General features: G+C 38.7%; 1 protein-coding gene across 3 annotated transcripts in view; it reads left to right on the top strand.

Annotated features, from left to right (window-relative positions):
• UVRAG (UV radiation resistance associated) overlaps positions 1-15856 on the top strand; it is a gene marked incomplete at both ends in the record, with an annotated part of 308282 nt that overhangs the window by 33926 nt on the left and 258500 nt on the right. For 2 of the 3 annotated variants that reach the window (XM_079707489.1, XM_079707491.1), the window contains 2 exons: positions 1144-1178; positions 14452-14613. In XM_079707489.1, coding sequence (XP_079563615.1) covers positions 1144-1178; positions 14452-14613 — 197 coding nt within the window. The remainder of the gene's footprint in view (positions 1-1143; positions 1179-14451; positions 14614-15856) is intronic. The other variant, XM_079707490.1, reaches the window with a different exon arrangement.

Genomic DNA, 15856 nt, shown 5'->3' with positions numbered 1-15856 from the left:
GATTTATTGAGTGCCTACCCTGTGCCAGGAGTAGTTTTACATGCTGAGGAGACAGCAGTTACACAAAAACAAATGTTACTGTCCTTATGGAGCTTACAATTAGGGGTTGGGTAGATGAGACATACATTTCAATATGTTAGAAAAAAATAAAGTTTGTTCATGTATCACCTAAAATGGTCTCATATATCAGTGGTATGTGCATCACCCTTGGAAAATATTGCCCTATAGCAACATAAGGATACAGGGTCCTTGTAGGCTCTGCATTGACAGAGCACCACGGAAGTGACTTCGGCAGGGTCAGCAGAGGGAATGTTGGAGGGTTGTTAAGAATGTCTGTCTGAACCTCTGACACAGTCTCTCTTTTGTTTGTATCTTCAGGTTTTGTAACATTTACACCGTAAATGAAGGTTTGTAGAATCATGAAATTTTAGTGCTTAGAGGACCTTGATTATTAGTCTGATTGTCAGAATTGTCTAATGAAGAAATGGGCTCAGGGAAATGAGAAGCAGAATGTTAATGACAAGTAGAACTAGAACTTAGGTTCCCTGGTTGCTAGATGAGTGTTCTTTCCATAGTACTACAATGGATAATTATTGGAGATGTTTGAGAAAAACAGAGAGTATAGAATTGTCTGTAGACAATGGCAGTTGGTAAGGGAGAATGAACTCTGAGTTTTTAAGGGCTTACCTTAGAATCTGGGGTAAAAGGAGCCAGTAAGGGAAAAATCACTAAATTAAATCTTAACAGATTTTGACCTTTCTTTACTAATTTTTTTTCCCTTTAAAACATTTAGTTTAAAACAACAAGGTCCTACTGTGTAGCACAGGGAACTATATTCAATATCCTATAATAAACCATAATGGGAAAAGAATATGTAGATATATGTACAACTGAATCACTTTGCTATACATCAGAAACTAACACAACATTGTAAATCAACTATCCTTCAGTTAAAAAAACTTTTATTTAATCATTATTTCTATTTTAATTTAATTTTTTGCAGAGAAATATATGTAGAGAATAGATACCTTGAAAATGTTTTAAGTGTTTTTACTAGAGCATATGTAAAAAAATTTGTAGGATTAAGAGTTAGTGAGCTTATTTTCTTCCACGTCACTTATTGTTCTTTTTCTTCTTTTCCAGAATTTTATAGGAGTGAAGTGATTAAGAATTCCTTGGTAAGTTGGCTTTTTGACAGGTACATATGACTAAGCCTATAACTCCTATTTTAGAAAATGCTGAGACATAAAATAAGTTGAAGTTCAGTTGTGGTATTATGATAATTCTACAGTTAAATCTTCTGCTCAGTTATTGCTTAAATCTTCATTGATTTGTTCATTGTTGTATCTCTAGTGCTTAGAGCATGCCTGGAACAAAGTAGGTGCTTGATAAATATTTGCTGAGTGAAATGATATTTTTTCTGTTAAAAACTTGTGTTTTTTTTTAACTCATTCTATAATTTTGTCACTTCTATTACTATTGAGTTTTTTTTTTTTTAATAAATAATTAATTAATTTTATTTTTGGCTGCGTTGGGTCTTTGTTACTGCGCACCGGCTTTCTCTAGTTGCGGTGAGCGGGGGCTACTCTTCGTTGCGGTGCATGAGCTTCTCATTGTGGCTTCTCTCATTGTGGAGCACGGGCTCTAGACGTGCGGGCTTCAGTAGTTGTGGCACACGGGCTCAGTAGTTGTGGCTCGTGGGCTCTAGAGCGCAGGCTCAGTAGTTGTGGCGCACGGGCTTAGTTACTCTGCGGCATGTGGGATCTTCCCGGACCAGGGCTCGGACCCGTGCCCCTGCATTGGCAGGCGGATTCTTAACCACTGCACCACCAGGGAAGTCCCCTGTCGAGGTTTTTGACTATTTGACTTACCAGACATCATAATAAATGATACCTTTGTATGTAGTTCTTAAGAATTTTATGTCTAGGGCCATTGCATAGGCTCCTTCCACTTGTTTTTTGGCGATAGCATTGCTCAGAAAGTTGGAAATGTCCTACTTTTGATAATGGGTACACTAGATATTTGCATAAATGGCTCAATTTATTCGGCCATGTTGATAAAAAGAAGAGCTTTTTGGTACTGATAATATCCTTTTAACAGTCCAAGACCATCCTGGATTTGGCCCCTGTCCACCTTTTCAACCTCATCTGCTAACAGTTTTCCTCACTCATTGTGTTCCAGGCTTACCTCATTTTTCCAGTGCTTCAAACATGCCAGAGTTGTCTTGTTCCTTATGCCACAGCACCTGTTTCCCCACTTCTTCACTTGGCTGAATACTCCTTTGAAGTCTGAGCTATGTCACTTCAGCCAGGCCTTCTATGACTATTCTATCTAAAGTAGTTCCCTTTCCACTCTTTTTTTTTTTTTCGTTACACGGGCCTCTCACTGTTGTGGCCTCTCCCGCTGCGGAGCACAGGCTCCAGACACGCAGGCCCAGCGGTCATGGCTCACGGGCCCAGCCGCTCCACGGCATGCGGGATCTTCCTGGACCGGGGCACGAACCCACGTCCCCTGCATCGGCAGGCGGACTCCCAACCACTGCGCCACCAGAGAAGCCCCTTTTCCACTCTTTTTTACATCACCCTGTTTTGTTTTTTTTAGAGCATTTGTCACTGTTGGAAACTCTTGTCCATTTATCTATTATCTGTCTCCCACCTACAAGAACGCAAGTTTCATGAGAGCAGGAACCTTGCCAGTCTTGTTCTCCTCTGAAACCCTGGAGTCTAGAATATTGTAGATGCTCAGTGAATATTTGTTAGATGAATAAATGGATATCAGTGATGTGTTATATTTACAGAATCCTTTTACATATGTTGTCTCATTTTGATCCTTAGAACAACTTGTAAGGTAGAGGTGGTAGATCTTAAGAAACTGACATCCAGAGAGACTCAGTGATTTTTGCAGAGTCACACAACTGAGGGACCAGAACCCCAGGTCCAGACCTTCCATCTTCAAGTCTCTACTACTCTTTCCTCTTCATCAAGCTGTCTTCACTGCTCAGCTTGCGGGATCTTAGTTTCCCCACCAGGGATTGAACCCGCGCCCTCGGCAGTGAAAATGTAGAGTCCTAACTACCGGACCACCAGGGAGTTCCCTATATAGGATTTTTTGTTTCAATTTAAATCAAGAGATACATTTTAAATGGCAGACTGAGCACACGTAGTGTCAACAGTAGGCCTAGCTCGAAAGAACTGATACTAAGAACAACTATTTTTAAGGTTGTGCATTTAGAGACAGTGACACCTGATGACTGCCACCTGGTGGTCAAAGAGTGTAGGACCTTATTCATTTTAACATTTCTAAAGTCAGAATTTATCTTACAGTGGAAGAAAAATGCTTGTTAGAATTGATGCTAAATTGGAATATGTTAGATGGTAATAAATATAATGGAGTAAAATAAAGCAGTATAATGGAGTATCTGGCAGGGGTGGTTGCTGAATTTCTATGGCAGTCACATAGAAGATCTCATCTGAGCAGACACCTGAAAAAAGTGAGGGAACATACTGTGGATATAAGTGGGGAAGACTGTTTCAGGCCAAGAATCAGGAAAGTATGAAGGTAGGCGCGTACTTGAGGTTTTTAAGGAATGGCTAAGAAGTTAGTATGGCTGGAGTGAAGTGAGTGGTTTGAGATTTTGCTCAGCAAGCATGACAAAGACAGGGGTAAGGGAACTGAGGATCAGGGCAGCAGAGGAAATGACCTGGAGAGACAGCAGGTGATAGTCAAGGGGTGGGTGGCATGAGGATGAGATTTTGGGAGGTAACAAAATTGGAAGCATCTAGTGGACAAGGACCCCCAACTTACTCATTTTTCTGTTTTCCAATGTCCCTAGCACAGTGAAGTCCAGTAAGTATCTACTGCAGTAACTGGAATAATCCACCGTTGATAGGCTGGATGGTGGAGATGTGACTCCAAATTATACATCAGAGTCCTGATTTCTTCTCAGATATATTTAGCATAGAACGATTAATGGTGAATATATAATTCGACTTTTTTATCTCTGGCTTCAAGCTAACCATACCCTCCAAACCATTTGTTAACTTTCGGGAACTGTTTTTTTTTTTTTTTGGTTCTGGGGGAAGTTAGATCCTTAATATTATCAAAGGGCCATTGGTTAATTTAAACTAAAATAATTGAAGCAATAAGAATGGAAGTAACTAAATTCTCTCAATTGGATTTTGTACATACACAAAAGTAGAGGTGAATCGTGTAATGAACCCACATGCACCATCTTTAACAATTATAAAGTTAGTTATTAGTTTTGTTTTTGTTTTTTTTTTTTTTTTTACAAAAAAGGAGTTTTTACTTTTATTAGAAAATTAAAAATCTCGTGGTGGGAGGAAGAAGAGTGATAGCTAGTTCGTATGTGTTTTGAAATATCTCTGTGTGTTTCTTTAATAAACAATTAACTACTCACTTGTGATTCAGGTAGTTTATTGGATGCATTGTATACGTTGTTTCTCATCCTGATAGCAATGCTACAAGGTAGGAGATATTCCTGTTTTATAGTTAAGGAAACCAGGGTTCAGAGAGGTTGAGGAATTTACTCCAGGTCGCAAAGCTGGTGGTGACTGGTAGAACCGATGTTCGAGAGCGCGAGAGCTCTGCTCTTTCACAGCACTGTGCTGCCTCCATTACATCAGTGATGGGCCTTGTAAATGAATAAACAAAGTTCTAGAGCAGCGGTCCCCAACCTTTTTGGCACCAGAGACCAGTTTCTTGGAAGATAGTTTTTCCATGGACTGGGGGGTGGGGGTGGAGGGATGGTTTTGGGATGATTCAAGTGCATTACATTTATTGTGCACTTTATTTCTATTATTATTACACTGTAATATATAATGAAATAATTATACAAGTCACCATAATGCAGAATCAGTGGGAGCCCTAAGCTTGTCTTCCTGCAACTAGATGGTCTCATCCGGGGGTGATGGGAGACAGTGACACCCGAATGTTGCTTATGTGTGTTGCTTATGTCCAGTCTACTCCGTAAGATGCAGCTTAATTGTCATTTGCCACTCACTGACAGGGTTTTGATATGAGTCTGCAGGCAGTTGATTTATTATGGTCTCTGTGCAGTCAAACCTCTCTGCTAATGATAATCTATATTTGCGGCCGCTCCCCAGCACTAGCATCACTGCCTCAGCTCCACCTCAGATCATCAGACATTAGATTCTCATAAGGAGCGCGCAGCCTAGATCCCTCTCATGCGCAGTTCACGGTAGGGTTTGCGTTCCTATGAGAATCTAATGCCACTGCTGATCTGACAGGAGGCGGGGCTCAGGCAGTAATGTGATGTAATGGGGAGCGGCTATAAATATAGATGAAGCTTCACTTGCTTGCCCGCTGCTCATCTCCTGCTGTGTGGCCTGGTTCCTAACAGGCCACAGACTGGTACCAGTCTATGGCCTGGGGGTTGGAGAGCATGTATTTTTAGGGAAAGCATGTGACAGAGTTATCAGAACCAAAACTTCTGTTGGGATTGTGACTGCCTGAGATATTTTTAAATCTTTGGGAAAAAAGTGAACAATATAAATACTTTTTATGAGTTACTGGCCTGAGGGATTCTCAAACAAGTATGTGTTCTAGTTGAATTGTGACTGAATGAATTAACATTTCATCTGTGTGTGTGTGTGTGTGTGTGTGTGTGTGTGTGTGAGAGAGAGAGAGAGAGAGAGAGAGAGAGAGAAAGAGAGAGAGGGAGGGAGAGGGAGTTGGCTCCTCTTGCTTATGCCATCTTATCTTACCTTGTGTTAAACTTCATCATCATTTTCTAACCTCTGTCTGATCAATTATATAATTTGGAGAGAGTCTAAGATAATTGACACATGCAATTATAGGACCAGGGAAGAACAGGATGCTATGGAAACATGTAGGAGTATCATTTATCTCAGTTTGAGGAGGGTGATTAGGAAAGGTTTCTAACAATAAGCAATTTCTAAGTTGAGACATGAAGGATGAATAAAGGTGAATGAGAGAGGGGGAAGAGAGTTTATTGGGCTGAGGAATAACTACTACTTATAAATTTAGTATGCAATTCCTGAGAGTTATCTTGTATGTTTTGGGAAAATTGGAACAGCTTTTATGAATTCTTAGTCCTGTTTCTTGTGACCATACATTTGCTATTGAGTGATAAAAATAGTGATAACTTGTTTGTGTTTTGAAAATTTTCTATATATGTGTGTTTCTTTAATAAATAAGAAGTATCAATGGAGCAGTGTTTTAGAGAAGTTGCCCAGGTAATAAATAATAATTTTAGATTCTCCTGGAGGTAAACTTTTCAAAGCTATAAATATCCTAATATTCTGCCACTGTACTTTCAGTGAATAAGATGCAGGTCCCTAAATGATGTTAGTATACTTGAATAATTTGTTCCATCTAGAAAATGGGCTGATATGTATAGGTTAAATATAAATCAAAATCATCTGGATTAAAAAATTTTTTAAATTATTTTTTTAAAATTTTATTTATTTACTTAACTTTTGGCTGCGTTGGGTCTTCATTGCTGTGTGCAGGCTTTTTCTAGTTGCGGTGAGCAGGCTTCTCATTGTGGTGGCTTCTCTTGATGTGGAGCACGGGCTCTAGGTGCACGGGCTTCAGTAGTTGTGGCACATGGGCTCAGTAGTTGTGGTGCATGGGGTTAGTTGCTCCATGGCATGTGGGATCTTCCCGGACCAGGGCTCGAACCCGTGTCCCCTGCATTGGCAGGCGGATTCTTAACCACTGCACCACCAGGGAGGTCCCATGGATTTTTATAATAACATTATCGGGCAGTAGAGTCTTTGAATGTGTGGCAGACTGTATCTGTATCTGAAAGGACCAGCTCAGGAATGATTGCTCATTGTCTGGCAGCTATTTTATAAAAGCATAAAGGAAGGTCATTGTAATGAGAGGATTGACAATAGGCTCTACTGTATTAACGTTGTATTGGTTTAGAACAGAAACCCAGGCCATCTATTCAACCACAAGAAACAACTTAAAAAGACTACTTCCCTTACAAAGGCTTTTAATTAGTTTTAGAATGAAGTATTTAAGAATAACTAATATAATAACTGCCCCCCAAATCATCCCACCCCTTATGCAATATGGCCCTTCAGATATAATCACCAGGTCTTTCTTTTTTTCACTTTGGAAAGGGGTGGTTATTTCATGCTTTTTCTGCTGAGGATTTGAAATTATACTCATTCATATTTTAGAGCACATATATTGATACTTTTGTTGAGAGGTGATCTTACACATAGCGGAGTTAAGTGGCTGTCTTTTTAGGTGGTTGTAATCTTCCAACTCCTGCTCTTTAGGCTTTAGGACCTGAAGTGACATCGTGAAGAGATAGCTTTGTTTTACTTCTGTAGGTGCCTCTTTGTAAGATGCTGTATTTTTTCCATCATTGGGTCTTTAAAAATTTTTGTTTTATTACTTTGTATTGAGATATAGCACATATTACAGTAAAGGGCACAAATAATAACCTGATGACTCTTCAAAGGGAACGGATCATTTAACCAGATCAAGAAGCAGAACATTATCTTGTGTTCTCCCTCTAGTTACTACCTCCTCCCAAAGAGCACCACTATCTTGACCATAGATTAGTTCTGCTTGTTATTGAACTTTTGTATGGCGTATGCTTTTTTGCTTAGCATATTTGTGAGATTCATACACATTATTCATTAATTCTATGTGTACGCGTCCTTTGGTGAATATGTGTATGTATTTCTGTTAGGTATATCATTAGGAGTGGAATTAAGTGCCGGATCATAGGTTATTTTCAGCTTTAGTAGATACTGCTAAATAGTTTTTCAAAGTGTTTGTGCCAGTTACATCCCTATCAGCAGTGTGAGGTTTTTAGTTGCTCCACATTCTTGTCCAAACTTGGTATTATGTGTTTTGAAAATTTTAGCCATTCTGGTGGGATAGTGGTATTGTATTATGATTTTAATTTACATTTCCTCATATACTATTCTGATTGATCGCCTTTTCCAGTGTTTATTGGCTGTTTAGATATTCTTTTTAAAATAAATTTTTTGGCCACGCTGTGCAGCATGCGAGGTCTTAGTTTCCTGGACCGGGGATTGAACCCATGCCCCCTGCAGTGGAAGCACAGAGTCTTAACCACTGGACCACCAGGGAAGTCCCTACATATTCTTTTTTTTTAATTTATATTTTTATTTTTATGAAGTGTCTGTTCTGGAGAAACATGCCAATTAATGCCAATAAAGAATAAACAAATTCTGTGCAAGGATTTGACTTTTTAAAAAATAAGTTTATGGGATGTACTCAATCTAATTTGATAGCTTACGTAGTCCTTTTTTCATGCTTCCTGTTTTTGATTATCTAAGGATTTGTGCAGTTGGTTTGTTGAATTCTCCTCTACCCTGTTATTTCACTCATGCTCTGTGAGTATATAGCATTTTTGTGATCCCAATTCAGTGTGGAGAGGGACTTCTTGTAGACATGAGTATGGCCTGGGTCTGGGCTTTGAATTATGTTCTTGTCTCCCTTTAAGACTGCCAAAACCAAAACATCAAGTTTATATAGGTCGGCAAATGCTTTTAAGAGAAAAGCCCTCTCGATTTACACTTTGGGTTCTAGCTTTCCTTTTTGGCTTGGAAAAGCTTTGGTGATGATGGTGGTTATTATTATTTTAAAAATATTTTAGCCAGCATTTTTAATTGTTTTCAGTGGGGTGATTGTCTAGCCTGCCATTATCAGAAATGGATGGTTCCCTTCCATTCATTCCTTGGGCCATGTGTTAAATCTAGTCTTGCTGTTTCATAGTTACCCATCATGTTTTACCCAAAATATTCTCTTTCCTTATTGCCTGTATTTTTCAATAAATTTTTCTAAGAATAACTTTGGCTTCTTAAAATAATTAAGACTACCTTCAAAGAAAGATTTTCTATTATCAAATATTTCAGTGTGTATTTCCTACAAACAAGGACAGTCTCTTACATAATCACATTAAAATGATTAAAATCAGGAAAGTGTAACATTGACACAATACAGTTATTAACCACAGTCCGTCATCCTCCACCCCCAGCTTAATTGAGGTATAGTTGACAAAAATTGTATATATTAAGGTGTACAATGTGATGTTGTGGTATACGTATATATTGTAAAATGATTATCCAAAATTAAGCTAATTAACATACCTATCACCTCATGTAGTTACTGTTTTTTTTTTTGTTTTTTTTTTTGTAATGAGAACACATTACTCTCTTAGGAAATTTCAAGTATACAATGTGGTATTATTAACTATAGTTACCATGTTGTCATTAGATTTCCAGAATGATTTCATTTTGCAAAACTGCAACTTTGTACGTTTTGGCCAACATCTCCCTGTTTCTCCCAACTTCAACCCCTGGCAACCACCATTACACACCCTGTTTCTATGAGTTTGACTTTTTAAAAAGATTCCACATGTAAGTGATATTATGCAGTATTTGACTTTCTTTTTCTGACTTACTTCACTTATCATACTATGCTTCAGGTTCATCCATGCTGTTGCAAATGGCAGGATTTCCTTTTTTAAGGCTGAATAATATTCCATACATATATATGCTACATTTTCTTTATTCAGTCGTCTGTTGATGGACACTTAGGTTGTATCTATATCTTGACTGTTATGAATAATGCTGCAGTGAACATGGGAGTGCTTCTATCTCTAAGACACTGTTTCATTTCCTTTGGATATCTACCCAGAAGAGGGATTACTAGATCATATGGTAGTTCTATTTTAAATTTTTTTGAATTACCTCCATACTGTTTTCCAGCTGGTTGTACCAATTTACATTTCCACCAATGAATTCCTAGTCTTTATTCAGATATTGTCAACTCTCTAGGACTCAATTCAGAATCACTCTGTCTTTAGTTGTCATGTTGCTTTATTCTTCGGTCTGGATGGTTCTTTAGTCTTTTTTGGGGTGTTTTTGACTCAGCATTTAAAACCATACAGACCAGTTATTTCATAGACTGTCTTTCAATTTGATTGACTGGTGTTTCCTCATGATTAGATTCAGGTTATGCATTTTCGGCAGGAAAACTATAGCTGTAATACTGTATTCTTTTCAGTGCTTTGGTTTGGAAGGCACCTGTTGTTGGTTTGTCCCAATATTGATGTTAACTTTTGTCAGTTGATTAAGGTAGTGCCTGTCAGGTTTCTCCACTGTGAAGTTATAATTTTTCCATTTATAATTAATAAGTGATTTGTTAGGGAGAAACTTTGAGACTTTATATATCCTGCTTCTTATCAACTGTTCGTTTACCAGCTTTAGCATCCATTGGCAATTTTCTCATTCCCATCTTTCAGACTTTTATATTTATTAATTAGCATTCTGTCTTTATTTCCCATTTAATTAATTATTAATTAATTATTAATCTATGTCATTACGGATTCAAAGATTCTTATTTTATTCAATGGGTTATAATCCATTGCTGTCATTATTTATTTTGTTGCTTAAATTATCCCACATTGGGTTAGTGAAAGCCCTGTGAATTGATTCCTCTTTCCTTTTGATATGTCCACATCATTCTTTGAGTACTTACTTACATTCTGGCACGAGATGTTCCAGACTCATTTTGTACTCTTCCTGCCACAGCCCTGGAATCAGTCTCCCCAAGGAACCCTTGGTTCCTTTTAGTGAGAATGCTAATTAGACAGCAAGATCTGAGCATGCTCATTGTTACTAGTGTGCTCATTACTTCTAGACTTTTTAAGGGATTGAGCTAGGAAATACACACACACACACACACACCCTATATCTATTGCTCTATCTATCTGTGTATCGATCTATCTTTTAAAAACCATGCATTCATACCAACATCTCCATTTTCAATCCAACTGAACTCTCAGTTCATTTGTAACTCCATTCTGTGACAGTGAAAAACCTGGCTTCCACTGTCCTCAACATCTTTACTCATGCTTAGAATACACAGAAAGTGGCTTTAGAATTGCTAATCCTTACCACTGTAAGAAGCAGACCTATACATTAGAGTTCAGTGTTTACAGTTTTTTTTCCCTGAAGTAAAAGTCATATACAATGAAATGCACAGATTTTAACTATGTAATTTGCTGAGCTTTGATAAGTGCATACATACCTGTCAAGATATGTACATTTCCGGGCTTCCCTGGTGGCGCAGTGGTTGAGAGTCCGCCTGCCGATGTAGGGGACACGGGTTCGAGCCCTGGTCCGGGAAGATCCCACATGCCGCGGAGCAACTAAGCCCGTGCGCCACAACTACTGAGCCTGCGCCCTAGCGCCCGCGCACCACAGCTACTGAAGTCCGCGCACCTAGAGCCCGTGCTCCGCAACAAGAGAAGCCACCGCAATGAGAAGCCTGCGCACCACAATGAAGAGTGGCCCCTGCTCGCCGCAACTAGAGAAAGCCCGTGCGCAGCAACGAAGACCCAACGCAGCCCCCCCCAAAATAATAATAATAATAATAATAATGAAGATATGTACATTTCCTATCATTCCAGAAAGTTCCCTTGTGTCCAAGCCCTCCCCCCACAAGAGGAAATCATTTTTCACCACAGATTTGTTTTGCCTTTTAGAACTTCATATAAATGGAATCATCATGCAGTATGTTTTTTTTTTTCATATTCTGTTTTACATTTTTGCCTTGCCTTTTCAGCTATACTTCTTTGCATTGATTTTTTAATCATTGCTTTAGGGATTACTGTATGTACTCTTAACTACTTCATGTAAAACAGGAGAACCTGGCAACAGTATAGTTCCAGTTGTCCACCTTGTCTCATTTGTGCTATTACTTTCATATTTGTGAACCTATACATATGTTATAAAACTCTTTATACAGTTATAGCTTTTGTTTTTTTTTTGTTGTTGTTCCCATATCCCCTCCCTCTTGCGTCTCTCTCCCACCCTCCCTATCCCACCCCTCCAGGCGGTCACAAAACACCGAGCTGATCTCCCTGTGCTATGCGGCTGCTTCCCACTAGCTATCTACCTTACATTTGGTAGTGTATATATGTCCATGCCTCTCTTTTGCTTTGTCACAGCTTACCCTTAGCTTTTGCTTTAAACAGACATATATGATATAAATAAAATAAGAAAAATACATGGTCTTTTATATTTACTCCATGTTTACCATTGCCAGTGCTTTTTATTCCTTCTTAAAGATCCAGGTTTCTCTCTGGTGTCATTTCTCTTTAGCCGGAAGAACTTCCTTTAACATTTCTTGTAGTACAGGTCTGCCTGGTTATTCCTAGACCTTAATGTTTATCTTCATTTTTAAATGAAACTCTACCCCTATCTAGGAGGGTTGCTAAAACAATTATGGTGGGATAGAGACTGGGGGTCATGTAAGAATGGAGTTCTGTTAATCTTAGGTTGAAATTCTTGGATGGTGTGGAATCAGAATAAAGCTGATTGCACAATGTATTTATTGTGTTATTATCATGCTATTTATTGATAATCTTTTGGTGTCCTCAAACATCCATTTTGGTTATTGGACATTCATTCACTCATTCAGCAAATATATATTTTTAAATTAATTAATTAATTTATGGCTGTGTTGGGTCTTTGTTGCTGTGCGCAGGCTTTCTCTAGTTGTGGCGAGCAGGGTCTACTCTTTGTTGTGGTGCGCAGGCTTCTCATTGCGGTGGCTTCTCTTGTTGCGGAGCACAGGCTCTACGCACGTGGGCTTCAGTAGTTGCGGCATGTGGGCTCAGTAGTTGTGGCTCACAGGCTCTAGAGCACAGGCTCAGTAGTTGTGGCGCACGGGCTTAGTTGCTCCGCTGCATGGGGGATCTTCCTGGACCAGGGCTCGAGCCCGTGTCCCCTGCATTAGCAGGCAGATTCTTAACCACTGCGCCACCAGCAGCAAATATTTATTGAGCACATAGCAGGTACTTTTCAAACTTTGGGGATCTTGTGGTAAACAAATCAGGCAATGTTCCTATCAGAGCTTTTATTTTATTGATTGATTGATTGATTGATTGATTGATTTTGCGGTACGCGGGCCTCTCACTGCTGTGGCCTCTACCATTGCGGAGCACAGGCTCCGGACGCGCAGGCTCAGTGGCCACGGCTCACGGGCCCAGCCACTCCGCGGCATGTGGGATCTTCCCGGACCGGGGCACGAACTTGTGTCCCCTGCATCGGCAGGCAGACTCTCAACCACTGCGCCACCAGGGAAGCCCAGAGCTTTTATTTTAATGCAAGGAAATCAGACAATAAAAATACACAAGTGAAATACATACAAGTGAAAAAGATAGATCAGACGTAAGTGCCATGAAACTGGAAGTCATGTTCCCACTCCTGAAATGTCAACAGCCAAACCCACAAAAACACATACATCAATATATCCCCTAAAACAAAAACACTGCCCTAGCCTGTCCCCGCTTTGGTCAGGAAGAAAAACTGACACAAAGCAAAGACTAGTTACCCTTATATGAGGACCTTTTCATTTACTGATTTGTGTAATATGAAAATTGATAATTTAATGAGATTGATTATAGTTACATTCAGCAGTGAAAGCCCTAACATTTAATGTAAGGGAAATAAATGAGAGTAAGTAATGGATGCATTGTAGTTCACGTCTACTGATAATATTAAAGCCCCTTAACTTTTTCACTTTTCAGAGAATGTTTCAACTATCTGGATAATCCTCTTAATGAAAAACAAAGTTCTTTCAGAGAATGTTTCAACTATCTGGATAATCCTCTTAATGAAAAACAAAGTTCTTTCAGAGCATAAAGTTGACCATGCCATTCTTAACCTTAAAACCTTTCAGTGGCCCCATGTCTTGTACACAGTAAAGTACCACCTCCTTGGCAAGGAGTCTCGTGTTGGTCTCTCCAGCTCTGCGTCCTGCCGCTCTCGTGTTGTGCACTCCAGCAGTTGTCTTAGTTCCCTGACCACACTGTGCTATTTCACACCTCTGAGCCCTTGTTTATTATTTTCCCTTTGCCTGCAATTCCTTATTTTAATCTGGTGAACTACTGTTTGTCCTATAAAAGCCAAGTTTCATAGCCTGTGTGCTGTCTTTCCCCTGTTCCTTCCAAGTTTATTATTGCCTCCTGTGCTACTTTGTAACTTTGTGCATATTGCACTTTTCATGAAACAATGTAATTATTTAAAGAGAGGTTTGAATCCAGCAACAAGTTGGAGGTACTTTGAGGGCATCGTGTATAAGTTGCTTCTTAATAATTGTGTATTGTGTTGAATAAATAAATGAATTACCATAGGAAGCCATGTTAATGAGAGATTAGAATATATGCTCCTTCTATTGACTATAATAAATAAGCAGAGAAATTAAAAACTACCGATATCACCCTCTTTATGTTAATTGGAATGTCTTCTTCACTTAAGTTTGCAATTTAATATATTTATGAGTTCTTTTGGTTAAAGAACAAAATGATGTACAACCTAACTGAAATAACTGTAAACCGTAAACATTTAGGGTCTTCCTAAAGCATGTTTTCATTTCCATCAACAGAATCCAACATGGCGGAGTCTTGATTTTGGAATAATGCCAGACCGTCTCGATACATCTGTGTCTTGTTTCGTGGTGAAGATTTGGGGTGGAAAGGAGGACATCTACCAGCTGTTGATTGAATGGAAAGTCTGTTTGGATGGGCTGAAATATTTGGGTCAGCAGGTAATTTTTAGACTGCAGTTTCAAGTAGTTGTCTTCTCTAAATAAACAGTCTAGCTTTTTCTGTTGAATCTTCTGATTCTACATTTCCTATTATAAAGAGAGACCCTTTATGATTGTTCACTTACTTACAGAAATTTGAGTCATTGCCAGGTTTAAAAAATGACTGAAAAAATTTATGAAGAACTGCCTTAAGCTGATAATTTAAGAGGATTTTTTTTGGGGGGGGCAGGTAGAAAAGAATATGCTTTCTCATAGCACTCTGCTTGTTCTGTCTTATTGGATGTTTCCCCTAGAATCTGAAAATTAAGTTGAAAATAAGCACCTCTCTTATGACCAGTAGAGTGGGGTTATTCCGAGAATAAGAAGAGCTACTGTTTATTGAGCACAGGGATGACAAATGCCTGGCTCATATACTGCTACCCATTCCCCATGACTGATGTAGCTAACTCATCATAGCACTCTTCTAGCTGAGCTCAGAAGTAGCTCCATAATCCTTTCTAACACAGTGTTCCAGGATGCAACTAGAAATATATCAGAATTGCATCGCAATGAAACCTGTTTGCCATTCCCAGACATAGGTAATTACAGTTAATGTTTATAGTGACCTTGTGAAAGTTGATATTATTGCCCATAGTTTCCTGATGGGAAAATTGTGCCTCAGAGAATTTAAGAAACTATCAAGATCACACTGCTAGGTGGAGCTGGGATTTAAATTAGGCCTGACTTTAAAATTCATTCTCTTTGTGCTGTACCACACTGGTATATACATGTAGTCCTTGGTAACCACTCAGCCCACATTGGAATAAATGCCATTTCTATTTTGTGATACCTGTGGGACTACTGATAAAGGTAACCCTAAAATGTTAGTTATATCTACAAACATCCTTCGTATTTTTTACTATTTATTCAGTATATACTTTCTGGTATGTTTCTTTTAGAGAAACAATTCTACATTTTTCTTTTTCAGATTAAAAAAAAAGCAAAACAGCTCTTCCCTTATTTTGCATACTATACTTTATTTTGTGTTCTTTTATAGTGACCAGAACAATGCATGCAATGAATATTTTGCTTAACTAAATAATAACCTGCTACAAATTCTGTTTTATTTTAATTTTTTTTCTTTTGTTTTAGGGCTGGTCTTAATTAAAACTCATGAAGTGTAATGACTTGTGGCTTAGGGTCTTTCTCCTCTCTTTTAGTACCAAATGCTTGTTGCCTTTAGCTTGGCTAACCAGCCCTGCCC

The sequence above is a fragment of the Hyperoodon ampullatus genome, assembly GCF_949752795.1.
Source record: "Hyperoodon ampullatus genome assembly, chromosome: 7".
Taxonomy (NCBI): Eukaryota; Metazoa; Chordata; class Mammalia; order Artiodactyla; family Ziphiidae; genus Hyperoodon; species Hyperoodon ampullatus.
This window is presented reverse-complemented; position numbering and strand designations above follow the sequence as displayed.